Raw genomic sequence first — 18,397 nt, 5'->3', positions numbered from 1 at the left:
ACGGGGATTTGTTGCCGGGACAACGACGCCTGCGTTTGTAGTGTGTATCCACGCCAACGGGCAACATGGCGTTCGGTGTGACCTCACAATGCCCGCCGCACCTGACTGGCCCTGAGTATGGAGGCGGACTGGGCTTCGGGGGCGTTCTCGCTGGTCATTGGACGAGCCGCGCTGCCGGACCCAGGAGAGGCGCTCAGTGTAGGTTGGTGGTAGAACAATTGACGCCCCGCATCAGCCCCACGAGCCCCAGTGCCGCGTGTCGGATGGTGAGTGTGCACGCCCCCCCCCCCCCGCGCCTAGCAGGGCTGGCCTGGTAAATCCGCCCCCACCTGCCCCAGCCATCAGAGCGCGCCGGGAACCCTTCCCCAGGCCTGGGGGAGACAAGCTGCCAACCCCCGGGCCTGGGCACCGTGGCACAGTCCGTCCCGACCCAAAGCGGCGAGGCTGACCGCCCTGTGTGAAGATGAGGTGGGATCCCAGCCCTGCTGCAGTAACCAGTGCTGGGCTCTCTGGGCAAAGCTGCGATGGAGGGGGAAGGTGCAGGGCTGGTTCCAACCAAGCTGGCATGCGGGTGGTGTTCGCTCTAAGCACTGGCTCTATTGTTTTTAAAGCTGTTACCATCAAATCGTAAAAAGAACAGGAGTACTTGTGGCACCTTAGAGACTAACAAATCAAATCGTGGACATCCTGCAAAAGGGTTAATATAGGAGCCTCTTCAGCTCTGGTCAGACAGGCTGCTAGATTCTGGCCTCGTGCAGGGGATTCTGGGTCTTCGGGGTTGATTCAAGGACCGGGTCTGGTTCCGCCTTTTTTTTTTTTTTTTTTTTTTTTTAAGTTATAGCTAGGGCGACCCCCGATTAGCGAGTATCCTGTATTTGCTTGGATATGCCCTATGGTGGCTCATCCCCATGTGACTATTAATCCATACACACTTCCCTTGATCTGGGGTCCTTGGTAAGCACCTGTCTGAATCAGCCCTATTGTTTCTCTGAGCTACACCAAGAGAAAGTGTCAGAGAGGCTAAGACACTTGAGCTCACCTTGAAGAGCTGCTGCTCAGTCCCTGGAAAACTAGTCTGTTCAGGTTTTCCACCTATTTCACTTTTTTTTTATGTTATGGGGCATTATTGATTTTGGCTAGATTGCAGGATGCTAAAATAAGCTTACCCAAGTTTAATTCCAGGAGGACAGGTAAAAATTCCTTTTTCCGGGGTGACATAGTGATGTCACTTTTTTGTCTAGTAGAGATAAAATACCAAATGTGGCTAATCTGCAGTTTGAATTTTGGGTGTGGTAACATGCAGGGAACACACACAGTGCCACTTAGAATGGGTAAATGTGCTCTCCTAATTAATTTACCCTGTTCTGGTGTCTGACTGTCAGTTAGCATACACAGCAATTATGTGGGCAAGAAAAGAATGCAAATGGAATATTTGCACTGAAGAATTTGTGCAGTGTTAAAATTTGAAATGTGCGGAAAGAACAATAAGTAGTGTCCATTTGGTCAATTGGATGTATGGAAATTTTCAAAGACAGTAGGTTTGGGCCTCTGCTGTATAACAATTTATCCTTCCTTTTCAATTAGAGTGTCTCCCTGTGAGTCCCTCTATTACTTAAATGTCATATCTTAGGGGTTTTTAAATATTAAAAATCTGGAGCAGCCATGTGAATGGAAAGAAAAGTGAGAGAGATTTGCTGGAATAATGGGTTCCTAAGCCAACCTGGTATGGACAAGTCACGTTAAAAATAAAATTCCAACCCAAAATAGAATCTAAAATTTTTTATTTTAATGGCATTCCTACTGACAGAAAGTTAGGGGTAAGAAACTTTTCCTACTAAGTGCAAAATTAAACTTCCATTGTAATAAACTTTTTATTTACTTTTCTCGCCCATAAAGTTTGAACTTTTAAATACTGTCTTCATGTGAACCCAGGCAGAGTCAAGCATCAGGACTGAAAGCAGGCTGAAGCCTCTTGTGTTCAGAGATGCAGTGGAAGTTGCCATTCCTGTTGCAGAATTGTACTCCAGATTCTAAGCTTTAAATTTAAAAAAAGAAAAAGGAGGAGGAGGAAGGAATGCAATTCTCCATTGGAATATGTCCCCTTTATACTACTTGGGGAATACACCCTGCATAGCTGGCTCCTACATAGCCAGCCCCCTTTCCTCTCTCTGACTGCCAGTGACTTAGGGGTGTATTAGAGCTAGGTGCTATACTCGCCATTTTCTGGTTTCTGTGGCCCAGGGTGCCAATTAAAGAGTACAAGTTACAGCAGCTCAGAGGCTGCTCTAATTTAACCAGGGCAAGCTCCAAATAATCCCAGAATAAGCATTCCCATTTCTGTGCTGAACAAGTATTGAGGTACTCTTCAGTCATGCTCAAAGTTGAAGCCTATAGTGCTAGCCATTATGGTTGTGAAGATAGATTTCTCTTAACATTTTCAAGGTTAAATTAGTGCTGTGTTCTCTGCAGACAGACTGAAACAGTAGTCAAGAAATATAAACATCCTCAGTCATCTAAGTAGTATGTTAATACTGCCACTAAAAGATGACAGTTTGCGTAAACAATGTTAATTATTTAATTGCTGATTCTGGCAGAAACATCTAGCTAAAGTGTTTATCCCATGCTGCCAAAAGCTCAACACTTTCTCTTTGGGGTAGTTCCTGATACTCTGAGCAAAAGGATACTGGGTGCTGGCCAGAACTGAGCCAACATCTTTGTTCTACTATTGCTGAGTATTTTTTGGTTTGTTTTTTAGAAATGGGTCTTTACTAACTTTTGTCTTTCATTCATTTATTGAAGGCATCTAACTACAGAAAAGCTGGCTTGGGTGCTGCCCAGCGGAAGAAAAGTGGATTGAAACCAGAACTGACTGAAGAACAAAAGCAGGAGATCAGAGAAGCTTTTGATTTGTTTGATACTGATGGATCTGGAAGCATTGATGTAAAAGAACTGAAGGTTGTAACTTTTTCTTTGTTTATTTTCAAAGCTGTAGCTCTTGACCTGCTCTATTCACCAGTGTCCAAACTCAGTTGTAGACTGGCATTGTCAGTCACAAATAATATATGAAATGGCTTGTTTTCTGAGAATTAAATTTTACAAATGTAAACCAATGCTTGGGTGCCCAACAGGGTCAAATTAATTCTCCTGTGAACCTGGGACTATTAGATTTTGTGGGGCCCCTGTATACAAGTCTTTCCTAATTTAAAACAAAATGATCACAATTATGGCATCAAGACTATTAATGCTATACTAAACTTGCCTTTTAATTAACATAAAGCCGTTCTGTGGTAACATTTCAGTCTTAAAACATGTAGAATATAGGTAGTTAATTCAAAATAGCCTACTTCTTACCTTAGAACAGGTGTTATATTCGTTTCTTTCTGGGAGGGAGTTTGGGTGCAAGAGGGAGCTCCAGGCTGGGGCAGAATGTTGGGGTGCAGGAGAGGTTGAGGGGTGCAGGCTCTGGGAGAGAGTTTGGTGCAGGAGGGGATTCTGACCTGGGCAGGGGGTTGGGTGCAGGCTCTGGCCGGGAGGCACTTACCACAGGCGGCTCCCGGCTGACGGGACAACAGGGCTCAGGCAGGCTGCCTGTCTGCATGCTGTGGCACCACGCCACTCCTGGAAGTGGCCGGCTGCTGTCACGTCTCTGTGCACCCTGGGGGGCGGGGGACAACGTGTCTCCATGCACTGCCCACAAGTGCCGCCCTCGCAGCTCCCATTGGCCGGGAACCGGCTAATGGGAGCTGCAGGGACAGTGCTGGGGCAGCAGGCAGAGGTGCTTCTAACCTGCCCCACAGGGGCCGCAGAGATATGCCAGCAGCTGTCCACTTCTGGGAGCAGCGTGAGGCCACGGCATGCAGATAGCCTGCCTGAGCCCTGCTGCGCCGCTGGACTTTTAGTGGCCCAGAGATCGCGATCGACTGGCAGAGGCTCCAGGATCAATCAGTTGATTGCTATCGACAGGTTGGTGACCACTGAATTGTATACAATTATGGATTTATTTTTGGGGGACCCCCCCTTCGCCTGAAGTCCTGGGCTGCAGCCCCTAAAGCTCCTGCATTAATCGAGCCCTGGTGCCCAACTGGAGAAATCGCAGGCTGGATTTTCAGATGTGTTGAGTTACTCCCAGCTCCTGTTGACTTCAGTGACTTTAAACACTAATCCTTGTCAGCACAGTCTGGCTGATCTAATTAATATATTGATAATATGTAAAAGAGTTAATTTTAGAACAAATGGAGGAACTTAGCTGCTAAGATAACAGAAATTTGCAATATGTTTCTTACATAAAATAATTCAATATGTCACATGCATTCATGATTTCTAGCGCTGTTCAGGAACTGGATTTTTCCATTTGGGAGGAGTTTCGTGACTCTGAAACTTCTTCCATTCTGAAATGGAAAGAAAAAAAATAGCAATTTTCCTTGATCAGAAATACAGAAAACAAATTTTTGGTTGATCGAAACATACCCCAAATCCACTCTAATCTAAGTATTTTTGAAACTGAATGTAATCTTTCTAAATTAAATTTGCTTCAGGCACCTAGCATGCTGCTGATGCTATATAAATAATAATTTTTGGAGTAGCAGCAAGCATAGTTCAAGGTGTTGAAAGACTGCAGGTACAAAATTTAATTTTAAAAATACCTTCTGTTAACCCCATCTATGACAGTCTAAATCAGTGATTATCAGACTTTTGTACTGGTGACCCCTTTCACATAGCAAGCCTCTGAGTACAACCCCCCTTATAAATTAAAAACACTTTTTAATATATTTAACACTATTATAAATGCTGGAGGCAAAGCAGGGTTTGGGATGGAGGCTGACAGCTCACAACTCCCTGAGGGGTCCCGACCCCCAGTTTGAGAACCCCTGGTCTAAATGACATGTTTGTAAAGTTATGTTTTGTATTTTGTTTATGGCCCGAAAATGGCAGGGATTTTGTTTTCTGACTGTCCTACTGACTGATTTTAAAGGACCTTAAATACCTAATAGTTGTTACATTTCTAGGTTTGGGTTTTTTTTCTCTTTAAATAAATATCAAAAGTCCCTAGAGCTAGGAATGGGGATTCCTTTTAACTGTTTATATATCAATAAGTAGAATAGTTAAGTTTTATAATTTACTTGAGGCCTGTTCCTCCTTACCTTAACATTAGTGGGAGTTTTGCTGTACAGTTCAATAGGAGTAGGATCAGTGGGAACAGGAGACCTGCAGAGACTTGAAGTCCCAGTTCAACAATTCAATTAATCTGTAAAATAAATTACATATTGATTTTCAAGGTAAGAAATTTATGTTGTTTTTGTTAGAGCGGTAAGTCACAAAAAACTACTCCACTCCAAAGGAAAAATGCCATTACCATGTAATGCTACCATTAATCATTAAAAGGATGACAAATGTAGATAAGAATTTTTGTGATTTATATGTTTTAAGTTATAGTTGCAGTTTGAGGAAAAGAACTGAAACACTGCTTAATGCAAATGGTATAGGTATAATTCTAGTGGCATCTTGTTGTGTATGTTAACTGAATTGCTCTTTGTTGCAGGTAGCAATGCGTGCTCTAGGCTTTGAGCCAAAGAAAGAAGAAGTTAAAAAAATGATAGCAGATATCGACAAAGAAGGAAGTGGCACCATTGATTTTGAAGACTTTTTGGCCATGATGACCCAAAAAATGGTAATCATCTACTTCGTCTGAAAAATCAAATGCAATAAATGAATGAGGACATTTAGACAATGGGTTTTTATTTTTTCTTGATTTTCATTTTAGAATGAGAAAGATTCAAAAGAAGAAATTTTGAAAGCCTTCAGATTATTTGATGATGATGGGACAGGAAAGATTTCTTTCAAAAATTTAAAGAGAGTTGCCAAGGAGCTAGGAGAGAATTTAACAGATGAAGAATTGCAGGTAAATTCTGACCTTAGTAATCATTTCCCAACAAACTTTGGGACAGTTCTTTAGCTCTGTCAGGCAAAATTGTCAGGCTATTCTGAAAGAAAGACAGGAGGCAATAGATATGTTTTCATTAGGCCACAACTTTATTCACCTAAAATATCTGAGAATACCCAGCAATAAATCACACAGTGCAGGTCATCATTATTTTCTTAATTCACCCTTCTCCATCTCAAAATAGAAACCCAAAAGGATACAATCAGAAGGAAACACAAGCAGCAATTGTTAATGACTCCTACCCCATTGCTTGGTCTTCACCACCTAGTTATATTATTCCCGTATCCAAAACCTGAGCCCATGCGGAACTACACCTGCCAAGCATTCCCACCCAGGGAAGCCTGCAGTTTCTGTAACAATTATTAGCCTGCAACAGTTGTGTAAAGCTTTTCTATGGAGGTCAACAGCATGTTTACCCTACAAGTCCCAGGCAACGCCCCCCCCAATAGACGATCCCCATCCCCTTAGCTCTGTGTCTAAATCTGTTGCCCCACTTATTTCAGTAACTCCTGCCCTAGAGGAGAGTGGGGCTTGGTGGTCACTCCCCCATCACTGATCCCAGTGACCGGGCTTGTCTGGAACTATGCGGTATAAATATCCCCCACCCTATCCCCAGTCACCTGGAAGGGCCGTCTCCTCCAATCTGGTCCAGCCATTTCCTGTTCCTCCTTGCTCCTCTGCCTTCAGTTGCAGAGGTAGCTCTTATAGGGGTAACAACCACTTTTGTTCTGGCCAACCAGACAAAAGACCCACTGAATTCAGTAGGAATTTAGCGTACATGAGGCATATGGCATTAGACCCAAAACGTGTTCCAAATGTAGATGCATAATTAAATATTTCATGGTGTAAACTTGTTTGCTTTTTATATTTTTTTCATATACTTTAAAGTAGGACTGTCGATTGATCGTAGTTAACTCACACGATTAACTCAAATTAATCACGATTAAAAAATTAATCATGATCAATCGCAGTTTTAATCACATTGTTAATAGAATACCAATTGAAATTTATTAAATATTTTGGATATTTTTCTACATTTTCAAATATATTGATTTCAATTACAGCACAGAATACAAAGTATACACTGCTCAGTTTTCATTATTATTTTTTATTACAAATATTTGCACTATAAAAAAGATAAACAAAAGAAATAGTATTTTTTCAGTTCACCTCATACAAGTATTGTAGTGCAATCTCTTTATCATGAAAATGCAACTTACAAATGTAGATTTTTTTTGTTACATAACTGCACTCAAAAACTGATCAATGCAAAACTTTAGCGCCTACAAAGTCCACTCAATCCTACTTCTTGTTCAGCCAATCACTAAAGACAAACAAGTTTGTTTACATTTACGTGAGATAATGCTGCCCACTTCTTATTTACAATGTCACCAGAAAGTGAGAACAAGGCATTCGCATGAGACTTTTATAGCCGGCATTGCAAGGTATTTACGTTCCAGATATGCCTAACATTCATATGCCCCTTCTTGCTGTGGCCACCATTCCAGAGGACATGCTTCCATGCTGATGACGCTCATTAAAAAAATAATGCGTTAATTAAATTTGTGACCGAACTCTTTGGGGGAGAATTGTATGTCTCTGGCTTTGTTTTATCCACATTCTGCAATATATTTCATGTTATAGTAGTCTCACGTGACTCAGCACATGTTGTTCATTTTAAGAACACTTTCGCTGCAGATTTGACAAAACGCAAAGCAAGTATCAATGTGAGATTTCTAAACATAGCTACAGCACTCAACCCAAGGTTTAAGAATTTGAAGTGCCTTCCAAAATCTGAGAGGGATGAGGTGTGGAGCATGCTTTCAGAAGTCTTAAAAGAGCAACACTCCGATGTGGAAACTACAGAACCTGAACCACCGAAAAAGATAATCAACTTTCTGCTGGTAGCATCTGACTCAGATTATGGAAATGAACACATGTCGATCCGCATTGCTTGGATTGTTATCGAGCAGAACCTGTCATCAATACGGACGCATGTCCTCTGGATGGTGGATGAAGCATGAAGGGACAGATGAATCTTTAGCACATTTGGTATGTAAATATCTTGGGATGCCAGCTGCAACAGTGCCATGCGAATGCCTGTTCTCATTTTCAGGTGACATTGTGAACAAGAAGCAGGCAGCATTACCTCCTGCAAATGTTAACAAACTTATTTGTCTGAGCGATTGGCTGAACAAGAAGTAGGACTGAGTGGACTTGTCAGCTCTAAAGTTTTACACCGATTTGTTTTTGAATGCAGTTATTTTTTGCACATAATTCTACATTTGTAAATTCAACTTTCATGATAAAGAGATTGCACTACAGTACTCATATGAGGTTAATTGAAAAATACTTTCTTTTGTTTTTTACAATGCAAATATTTGTAATAAAAATAAATATAAAGTGAGTGCTGTACACTTTGTATTCTGTGTTGTAATTGAAATCAATATATTTGAAAATGTGGAAAACATCCAAAATATTTAAATAAATGTTATTCTATTGTTTAATTGCACGATTAATTTTTTTTTAAATCGCTTGAGAGCCCTACTTTAAAGTAAATAAAAGGTTTTGTGTTGAGTCTGCTTGTTAGTCTTAAAAATATTCTTTACAGGAAATGATTGATGAAGCTGATCGAGATGGAGATGGAGAAGTAAATGAGCAAGAATTTTTGAGAATCATGAAGAAGACAAGCCTATATTAATGTTTGCTATTGCCTTTTCTTAGGGTTGTTTTAAAAGGTGACGTGGAAAAGACTTTAAAAAATATTAGCTTGCACCCTTTTTTTGATGTTTCATAATATATAAAGAAGGCCTATAAGGGGATGTATTTTTGTTCCATTTCTTTTTTGGATAGCGTTTATTTTATTTTTTATGATAAAAATGGAAGGCCTATATAGCTTGGAAGACTGTGGGTGACAGAAGAACTAGTGAAATGAGACATCCCAGGAGTGAAAGCTGAGAAGTAGAGTTAGTCAAACTAATACTCAATTTTTTGTTTTTGTTTTTAAATGTAAGTAAGTTCACTGACTAACACTTTAGAGAAAGGACATTGTTGGAAACAAAACCCATTCCCCTTCATTTAAGATGTGAGAGCCCATAATACACATTTTCTCCAGCAAACCTAGGGATGAGCAGAGTTGACTTTCTTGATATTTCTAATGCATTAAAAATTAAATTAAATTAAATTACAAGCTGAGTTTATACTTCCGAAAGAAACAAAGGCACAAGACCAATATTTTTATTTTCTTGTAAGCCTTTCAGGTTTGGTGGCTACCATGTTTATTTCTATTAAGGAATCAAAAATCTGTTGCATATCCATCTTTATTGTTTCTTTACGAAACACCATTCCTGTGGCCAGTTGCGTTGGGAACCTGTGGCAGGTATGTGAGTAGCAGATAGCAAGGTATTTGGGATAACAGAAGTTGTATTGTACATGGCTCTCTCTAGATGTTGTTTCATTTCACAATCAAATGATTGTCTGAAATCTGGCTTATCTGAATTTGGTTTTTCTCATTTTGTTTAGATTATCAAAGTTGTACTATATATATATATATATATATATAAATCATTGTCTTCTCCCAGGTACTGATGTCTGAAGCATTACTGAGTTTCTACTATTCTTACTTGGAGTGAAATTCACCTGTAGGCAACACTGAAGGCCAGGCTGTGTGCACAAGAGTAAATTTACAACTTTCATACAATCTGATCGCACCTTGATAATAGAGAAATAATTTGTTATACTACACAGATGTCAAGAACTAGCAAATTAAGAAATTCTATGCATATGGGAGCTGCTTTTTAATTTTTATTTTATAGGAGTACTCATGTTTTTGAGAATGTTCAGGTATTGCCAATTTCAGCCTAACTGGCTTCTCAACATTTCCTTTCTGCACACAAGCATATGGCAGCGAGGCTTAACATGTCATCTAAGGACAGAATCCAGAGGGAATTATCCCTGATTCACTGTCAGACAACCAAATGAAAAGTTGTAAGAAGGCCATAAAACCTAAACAGTATCTCTCTTGATTACAGCTCTTAAATAGAGCTCAGAAGGGGGAGTGTAACACTTGCAATTGCTTTTCAGCTGCAAGGCCCCAGCAGGGGAAAGCTAGTCCCAGCTAAGGAAGTGGGGAGAGTTAGTTTATGTGAACTCTTGATTTGCAGATGCAGAGCTGATATGTTTTGTTAGAATCGTTCTAGCTTCGGGCTCTGTACTGATCTTCCGCTATATAAGCTAAGCCACACTTAACTTATATAGAGGTGGGCTCAAATCCATGGATGGCCCTCTGTATTGAATAGAGCCCATATGAACTAGAACATTTATTTTCCCAAGTCAATGTTAACTTTTTCTACTGCAGTAGATGTGACCTATGGTACTGTAAGCTTTTTAAAAATACATGTTTCAACTTTGTATAAAGTGAAATAAAACAAATTTGCAAGTATACTACTTGTGGAGTTGAGTTCAGGAAATTGAATGTACTATCTAAATATCACTTTGTTTGATCTGTGTGTACAGCAATTCTGGACAAACTTTTTAGTTCTGTATTTGATAAGACTTTCCAAAAGAGAAATGCATAGCCTCTAAATGTTCTGTCAAATAAAACTTTTTTTCCCTGGCATGCTGATTAAAAGTTTCTTACGCTAAGCAATTCTATTCAGAAAAGGGAAATTTCAGCCTCTAGAAGACTGGGGGAATCCCAGAACTTGTTAGAGTGACTGTACAGTTTTTGAATGCTGCAACAGGAAAAGGGTAATGACTCTTGTTTTACCTGTGATGCATTTAGTTTCTTCCTACCCTAATCACATTACTCACAGTTAAACATAGATTGATTCTGAAGCTAGGAAAAACATACATAAATTTACCTATTCGTGCTGAAACCTTGTAGCTTGGCCAAAGGGATGAGCTTGTTAATTAATCTCCTCAATCTGAAGTTTTGGACAGTTTTTTGAATTGGAGTAGATCTTACTTCTAGTGAATTTTAACAATCATAGACATGTCAGGCTGGAAGGGACCTCAAGAAATCATCAAATGCAAGCTCCTGCGTTGTGGCAGGACCAAGTAAACCTACACCTTCCCTAACAGGTGTTCATCCAACCTGTTCTTAGAAACCTCCAATTATGGAGATTCCACAACCACCTTGGAAGCCTAGTCCAGAACTTACAATTAGAAAGTTATTTCTAACCTAAATCACTCTTACTGCATGGAGAACAATTGATTGCTGGCCTCTTTATAGTAGCCTTTAACATATCTGCAGACTGTTATGTCCCACTTCAGTCTTCTTTTCTCAAAGCCAAATATGACCAGTTTTTTTAACCTTTCCTCATGCATCAGGTTTTCTAAAACTTTTGTCATTTTTGTTGCTCTCCTCTGGACTTTCCAATTTGTCCCCGTCTTTCCTTAAATGTGGAGCCTAGAATTGGACACAATACTCCAGCTGAGGCCGCACCAGTGCTGAGTAGAGCAGGGCAATTACCTCCCGTGTCTTACATACGACATTCCTATATATACACCCCAGAATTTTTGCAGCTGCATCACATTGACTCGTATTCAATTTGTGATCCACTATAAACCCAGATCCTTTTCAGCAGTACCACTAGTTGTTCCCCATTTTGTAGTTTTTAATTTGATTTTTCCTTCCTAAGTGAAGTACTTTGCACTTGTTTTTATTGAATTTCATCTTGTTGAATTCAGACCAATTCTCCAGTTTGTCAAAGTCATTTTGAACTCTAATCCTATCCTCCAAAGCAGGGGTCGGCAACGCTTGGCACGCGGCTCGCCAGGGTAAGCACCATGGGGGGCTGGGCCAGTTTATTTACTTGCTGACGCGGCAGGTTCGGCCGATCGCGGCCCCCACTGGCCGCGGTTCACCGTCCCGGGCCAATGGGGGCGGTGGGAAGCCGCGGCCAGCACATCCCTCACCTGCGCCGCTTCCCGCTGCCCCCATTGGCCCGGGACGGCGAACCGCGGCCAGTGGGGGCCGCGATCGGCCGAATCTGCCGCCTCAGCAGGTAAATAAACTGGCCCAACCCGCCAGGGTGCTTACCCTGGCGAGCCGCATGCCAAACATTGCCGACCCCTGCTCCAAAATATTTGCAACCCCTCCCAGCTTAGTGTCATCTGCAAATTTTATAAGTATACTTCACTGCATTATACAAGTTATTAACAAAAATATTCAATAGTACCAGATCCAGAACAGATCCCTGCAGAGCCCCAGTTCATACACCCTCCCAGTCTGACAGCAAACCATTGATAACTACTCTGAGTATGGAATATTATTTTCTAGTTACTTACAAATAGATTGTTTAATAATTTGTTCCAGTAGCTTTCCAGATATCAAAGTTAGGCTGACTGTTTTTTAATTCCCCAGATCTTCTTTGTTCCTCTTTCTGAAAATAAGTTATGTTTGCCCTTCTCCAATCTTCTGGAACCTCACCCATCCTCTAGGAGTTCTCAGCCATAACTGCTAATAGTTCCAGAATTGGTTCAGCTAGTTCTTTCAGTACCCTAGGATGAATTTAATCAGGCCCTGCTGACTTGAATACATTTAACTTATCTAAATATTCTTTAACCTGTTTTTTCCCCTATTTTGGCTTGTGTTCCCCCTTGTTGTTAATATTAATTGTGTTGAGTGTGGTCACCATTAGCTTTTTAATGAAGACTGAAGCAAAATAGGCAATAAACACATGATTTTTGTTGATTTCATCAGTTATCTCCTTCCCCACCAAGTAGAGAACCTACACTTTCCTTCATATTTCTCTTGCTCCTAATACATTTATTGCCTTTTATGTACCTTGCTAGCGGTAACTCGTTTTTTGCCTTAGCCTTTCTGATTTTGTTTCTACATGCTTTTGCTGTTCTTTTGTACCCTTTCTTAGCAATTTGTACATGGTTCCACTTTTTGATTTTCAGGTCATTAAAGAGCACCTACTGGAACCATATTGGCCTCTTACTACTATTCCTTTCTTTCCTTTGCATCAGGACAGATTGCAGTTGTGCCTTTAATATTGTCTATTTGAGAAATTGCCCGCTTTCCTGAACTCCTTTTTCCTTTGGATTTTCTTCCCATGGGACCTTGCCTACCAGTTCTCCGAGTTTGTTACAGGCTCCTTTTTTAAGTTAATTGTCCTTATTCTTCTGCTCTCACTCCTTTTTCTTAGGAATTACTAAATCTATCATTTCATGATCACTTTTGCTCAAATTGTTTTCCGTCTTCAGAATCACTACTAATTCCTCTGGGTTAGTCAGAATCAAATCTAAAATGACAGGCTCCCTGGTTACATCTTCCAATTTCTGGAACAAATAAGTTGTTTCCAGTACATTCCAAAAACTTACTGAAAATTTTGTATTTTGCCATATTACTTTTCCAACAGGTGTCTGGGCAGTTGAAGTCCCCCATTACTTACCATAAGGGACCAGGGCCTAGATGATCTGGCCTAGCAGTCACAGCTGGGCTGGTGTTCACAAGTCACAAGGCTGCAGTCAATAAGCAGGGATCAGAGTAATCACTAAAAACAGGATCAATAGGCAGCAGCCAGAGTCAGGCTGGGGTCAGAGATCAGAGGTAATTATCAGGCTGGAATCAGAAGGCAAGAGCAAGGGTCACAGGCAGCTGAAATGGGAGATTGGAGATCAGAAAGCAAGGTGAGGTCTGGAGTCACAGCAAGCCAAAAATCTGCATGATTGCCTAGACAACTTCTTGGAGATCCTCCAGGGTTAAATATTGAGCGTGGGCCAAATAAGAAGGCTGCAGGGTGCTGTCTCTTTGGACCCTTTGAGCAGCAGTTTCTGTGCCTAATTGCCATAGTGCTCCCTGGAGGGGACTCTGTATGACATCACAATGGCAACATAGGTCAGCTGTCTCATGCTCTGCGGACCTGGGTTCTAGGCCTACAGATGTGTACAACTACCACTCACGTTTTGGAGATTTCTGTTATTTTGTTCTAGAAATGCCTTATCCACCTCCCCATCCTGATTTGGTGGGCTCTAGTACACCCCTATGATGATGTCACCCCTGGTTTTTGCCCTTTTTATCTTTAACTAGAGACTCTTAACTCATCTGGGTGCAGGGGGGGCTCCAGATTCAGGGGTTGAGGTTCAGTGAGGTGGGGTTTGGGTATGGAGGGTTGGGGGGGTTCTGGATGTACCAAGTGACTTGGCAGGGGTATCTGGGTATGGGGGTTGTGTGGATGCGGGGGCGGGGAGCAGCTCCCTGTACAGTGACCCCCTCCCGCCACAGCTGAGGAGAGGCAGGAAGCAGGGGAGGATGCTGAGCTTTCTGCAGCTGGGGGAGGTTTCTGGGGGTGGGTCTGGCACAGCCCCAGCAACTCCTTGCAGGGGAAGAGCATTATTGACAATTAGAGTGTGATCTGAAAAACTTGGAATAAATTGGCTGGACACTTGCAATTAAAGTATTTAAATAGCTTATTTATTTATTTATTTTTTTGGTAAACTAACTCTATCCCTCAATCTTCCCAGTGAAACCACATTACATAATAATATTTGAAACATGAGTACAATTCACTGGCTACGCCCAGGCAGCCTCACTGTTTAATTCATGTACAGGAAATGTCAAATTTTGACATTGGGCTCATGCAACCAGCAGGGTTTAAGGGCAGAAATAGTAACATGTTTAAGAAACTGCCGCCATCTCATATTTAGACACAATTCTCCATCATTGAAACTGATGGAAAAATGGAAAAAACTGGCCAAATATATTTTCTTCAATCCCTGTCTTGAATGAAATTGTTCCATGATTAAAGCAAAGATGATGGGGTAATGTATTATTAGTATACAATCGCCTAATCAACTACTGCTGCGCTCAGTCTTTGCAGACGTACTGGAGTGATATATTGCTTATAGACTGTGCATTGCTGACATTCTCCCCCTCTCCCTCACAAAACCCCAACAATTTTAAAGCTACCAGGAGAATGCGGACTTTGGTTTCCAGCTAGCAGCACGGGCAGTTCTTCTCAGTCAACTTAATATGGAGAAATCACTAGATTATTCTGTATTTAATGTTTTAAATGTTTGTTTAATTTAACTACACACATACACAGAAAACATGTAAAAATACAAACCTGAGAAATTTGATAAACAGTTTCAAAAGCTAATAAAGGGTGTTAACAAAAACAAGCCATAGTTGCCTATCATGTTTACAAAACTCATGCACTTAAAAACATGGAACCAAATAGTTGAGGACACGACAAATACCCACAAACACATTCCTGTATAAATTAATCAGCAGGCATCTTATGATGCCTTCTGGCATAGGCAACCAAACATACAATCCATTCTGTGGGAAAGGGTAAAAACCCTGACCTCTGACTTAACCATTAGGAGACTATCCCACAATATAAAGTTGTTAAGTTGCCTGCCCTCTTAGCTTCGCTTTCCTGCTTATTGAATAGCTTTAAGGTCAGACAATAATGGTAGGAAACTGGAGAACAACTTCAGTTTTTTAAATGCTTATGTTGCAGCTGGAGCTGATAGTCAAGTCAGAAAAAACGGTTACTCACTTTCTCATAACTGTTGTTCTTCGAGATGTGTTGTTCATGTCCATTCCAACCAGATGTGTGTGCGCCGCATGCATGCCACCCAGAAGATTTTTCCCTTAGCATCTGTAGGGTTGGCCTGGGTGGCCCCTGGAGTTGTGCCTTCATGATGCCCAATATAGCTCCCTGCCGACCCCCCACCTCCTCAGTTCCTTCTTGCCAGCTGCTCCAACAGAGGGGTAGGAGGGTGGGTATTGGAATGGACATGAACAACACCTCTCAAAAAACAACAGTTATGAGAAGATGAGTAACCGTTTTTTCTTCTTCGAGTGCTTGTTCATGTCCATTCCAACCAGGTGGCACACAAGCCAAAGTTCAGGAGGTGGGGTCGGAGTCATCCACTGATTGCAGCATGGCTCGTCCAAAAGCCGCATCGTCTCTGGCCTGTTGTGTGATCACATAGTGAGTCGTAAACATGTGTATCGAGGACCATGTTGCCGCTCTGCAGATCTCCTGGGTGGGGACCTGCACCAGGAATGCAGCTGAGGAGGCTTGAGCCCTGGTGGAGTGAATGGTGATCGGCGGAGCGCCAGGCCGTAACACTCCTGAATGCATGATGTGATCCACAACGAGATGCGCTGGGATGAGACAGGGAGGCCCTTCATCCTGTCTGCCACCGCTACGAATAACTGGACGGACTTTTGGAACGGCTTAGTTCTCTCTCTTTAGAAGGCCTGCATTCTGCGGACATCCAATGAGTGAAGCCTAAACTGGGAGGAAGATATCCTGGCTCATGTGAATACTGGGAGACAACTTTAGGGAGAAGAGCCAGGTGTGGTCTGAGCTGAACCTTGTCCTTATGAAATAAGGTGTAAGGGGGCTCAGATGTAAGTGCCCTGCGCTCCGACACTTCCCTAGCTGAGGTTATCGCCACAAGGAATGCCACCTAGTAAGAGAGAGAAAGCAGGGAGCACGTCGCCAGTGGCTCAAATGGAGGGCCCGTAAGTCTGGCGAGGACCGGGTTAAGGTTCCACGCCAGGAAAGGCTGACGAGTTCCTGGGTAGAGCCTGTCGAGGCCTTTGAGGAAACAGCTAATCATGGGGTTCGCGAAGACTGAGAAGCTGTGTACGCCTGGATGGAAGGCGGAGATGGCGGCCAAGTGGATCCATATTGAGGACAAGGACAGAGCCTGTTATTTAAAATGGAGGAGGTAGTCCAGTATGAAAGGGACCATGACAAGCGTTGGCGACTGATGGTGTTGCTCCGACCAGAGAGAGAACCTCCTCCATTTGGCAAGGTATGTTGCCCTTTTAGAGGGCTTCCTACTGCCAAGGAGAACTTGTCTGACTTGATCAGAATAGGACAGTTCCATGGCATTTAGCCATGGAGCAGCCAACCTGTGAGGTGGAGCGATTCTAAGTTCAGGTGCCGGAGGCGGCAGTGATCCATGTGATCAGGTCTGGGACCAGTGGTAAGGTGACCGAGGTCGCCACAGACACTTCCAGGAGCGATGTGAACCAGTGCAGCCGTGGCCATGCCAGAACTGTCAATATGACCCGCTCCCGGTCCCTGCGGACCTTGAGGAGCACCTTGTGGGCCAGCGGTATCGGTGGGAATGCATAGAACAGACGGTCCCCCCACGGAAGAAGGAAGGCATCTGTGATGAACCCCAGGCTGTGATTCAGGAAGGAGCAGAACAGTTGACATTGCCTGTCGCCGCGTGTGACAAACAGGTCTATCTGGGGAAAACCCCAGAGGTGGAATATTGAGCTCACCACGTCTGGCCGGAGGGACCACTCATGGTCGTGAAAAGTTTGGCTGAGACTGTCCACCAGCTCGTTCTGTATGCTGGGGAGGTATGAAGCCTGCAGGTGTATCGAGTGCTTTACACAGAAGACTCACATTATGAGGGATTCCCGGCACAGGGGAGAGGAGCGTACACCCCCGTTTGTTGATATTAAGCATCGCCGTGGTGTTGTCCGTGAGGACTGATACAAATCTGCCTGATATGTGGGCTCTGAAAACCTGGCACACCAGACGCACCGCTCTCATATCTCAGACATTGATATGCTGAGCGAGGTCCACCTGAGACCAGAGGCCCTGAGGTCTCCCAAATGAGCCCCCTAGCCCAGAACCGAGGCATCACTAATGAAAGGGATGGCTGGGGGCTAGTGAAAGGTACTCCCGCACAAACCACTTATAGGTTGAGCCAGCACAGGAAGGAGTCCAGTACAGGGCGGGGCAGGGTTACAATGCTGTCCAGTGTCCCGGGCCAGTCAATAAACCAGCACCAGCCTGAGTCTGGCATGCTGTACTACGTAGGTGCATGCAGCCATGTGCCCCAGCAGTTTCAGGCAGTTCCTTGCTGTAGTCGTCAGGAACTGTCTGAGGCCCCGTCTGATATCCCCTACAGACTGAAACCTGGTTTCCAGGAGGTACGCCCTGGCCTGGGTTGAGTCCAGTACGGAGCCTATAAACTCTATCCTCTGCACTGGGGACAGAGTGGATTTGGCCTTGTTGAGAAGGAGACCTAGTTCGAGGAAGGTCCTTCTTATGAAGCTGACCTGATCCTCCACTTGGGATTTGGAGTGGCCTTTGATCAGCCAGTTGTCGAGGTATGGGAAAACATGAATCTGGCGCTTGCGCAGGAACGCCGCAACGACTGCCATGCATTTGGTGAAAACGTGAGGTGCTGCTGACCAAAAGGGAGGACGGTAAACTGATAGTGGCTCTTGTTCACCACACATCTGAGGTAACGACTGGAAGGAGAAATTATTGCTATGTGGAAATACAGGTCCTTCAAGTCAAGGGCGGCGTACCAGTCTCCTGGATCCAATGAGGGGATACTGGAAGTCAGCTAGACCATGCGGAACTTGAGTTTCTTTATGAACTTGTTGAGTTGCCGCAGGTCCAGGATGGGTCTGAGGCCACCCTTGGCTTTCGGTATTAGGAAATACCGGGAGTA

General features: G+C 42.9%; 1 protein-coding gene across 3 annotated transcripts; it reads left to right on the top strand.

Annotated features, from left to right (window-relative positions):
• The first annotated feature begins 65 nt into the window (after nucleotides 1–65).
• On the top strand, nucleotides 66–10,559 carry LOC101939715 (uncharacterized). Of its 3 annotated transcripts, none has more exons than XM_005290273.4 (5): nucleotides 66–266; nucleotides 2,800–2,955; nucleotides 5,540–5,668; nucleotides 5,762–5,899; nucleotides 9,523–10,559. In XM_005290273.4, exons 1-5 carry the CDS (start codon nucleotides 66–68, stop codon nucleotides 9,571–9,573), a joined length of 675 nt encoding a protein of 224 aa, XP_005290330.1. In that variant the 3' UTR covers nucleotides 9,574–10,559. The 3 variants fall into 3 exon arrangements, with proteins under 3 accessions (XP_005290330.1, XP_005290329.1, XP_065452429.1); XM_005290272.5 differs by having other exon boundaries at nucleotides 8,553–10,559; XM_065596357.1 differs by lacking the exon at nucleotides 66–266 and adding an exon at nucleotides 340–468 and having other exon boundaries at nucleotides 8,553–10,559.
• Nucleotides 10,560–18,397: the final 7,838 nt, after the last annotated feature.

Source organism: Chrysemys picta, chromosome 5, assembly GCF_011386835.1.
Source record: "Chrysemys picta bellii isolate R12L10 chromosome 5, ASM1138683v2, whole genome shotgun sequence".
Taxonomy (NCBI): Eukaryota; Metazoa; Chordata; order Testudines; family Emydidae; genus Chrysemys; species Chrysemys picta.
The sequence above is the reverse complement of the archived record's forward strand: the minus strand, read 5'-3'. Positions and strand labels throughout refer to the sequence as shown.

Bases quoted from the DNA above. Each gene is read 5' to 3' on its own strand.
- LOC101939715 (XM_005290272.5), top strand. From the start codon at position 66: ATGGCGTTCGGTGTGACCTCACAATGCCCGCCGCACCTGACTGGCCCT. The intron at 267-2,799 runs GTGAGTGTGCAC...CATTTATTGAAG, and splicing joins CCAGTGCCGCGTGTCGGATG to GCATCTAACTACAGAAAAGC. The intron at 5,669-5,761 runs GTAATCATCTAC...TTTTCATTTTAG, and splicing joins CCATGATGACCCAAAAAATG to AATGAGAAAGATTCAAAAGA.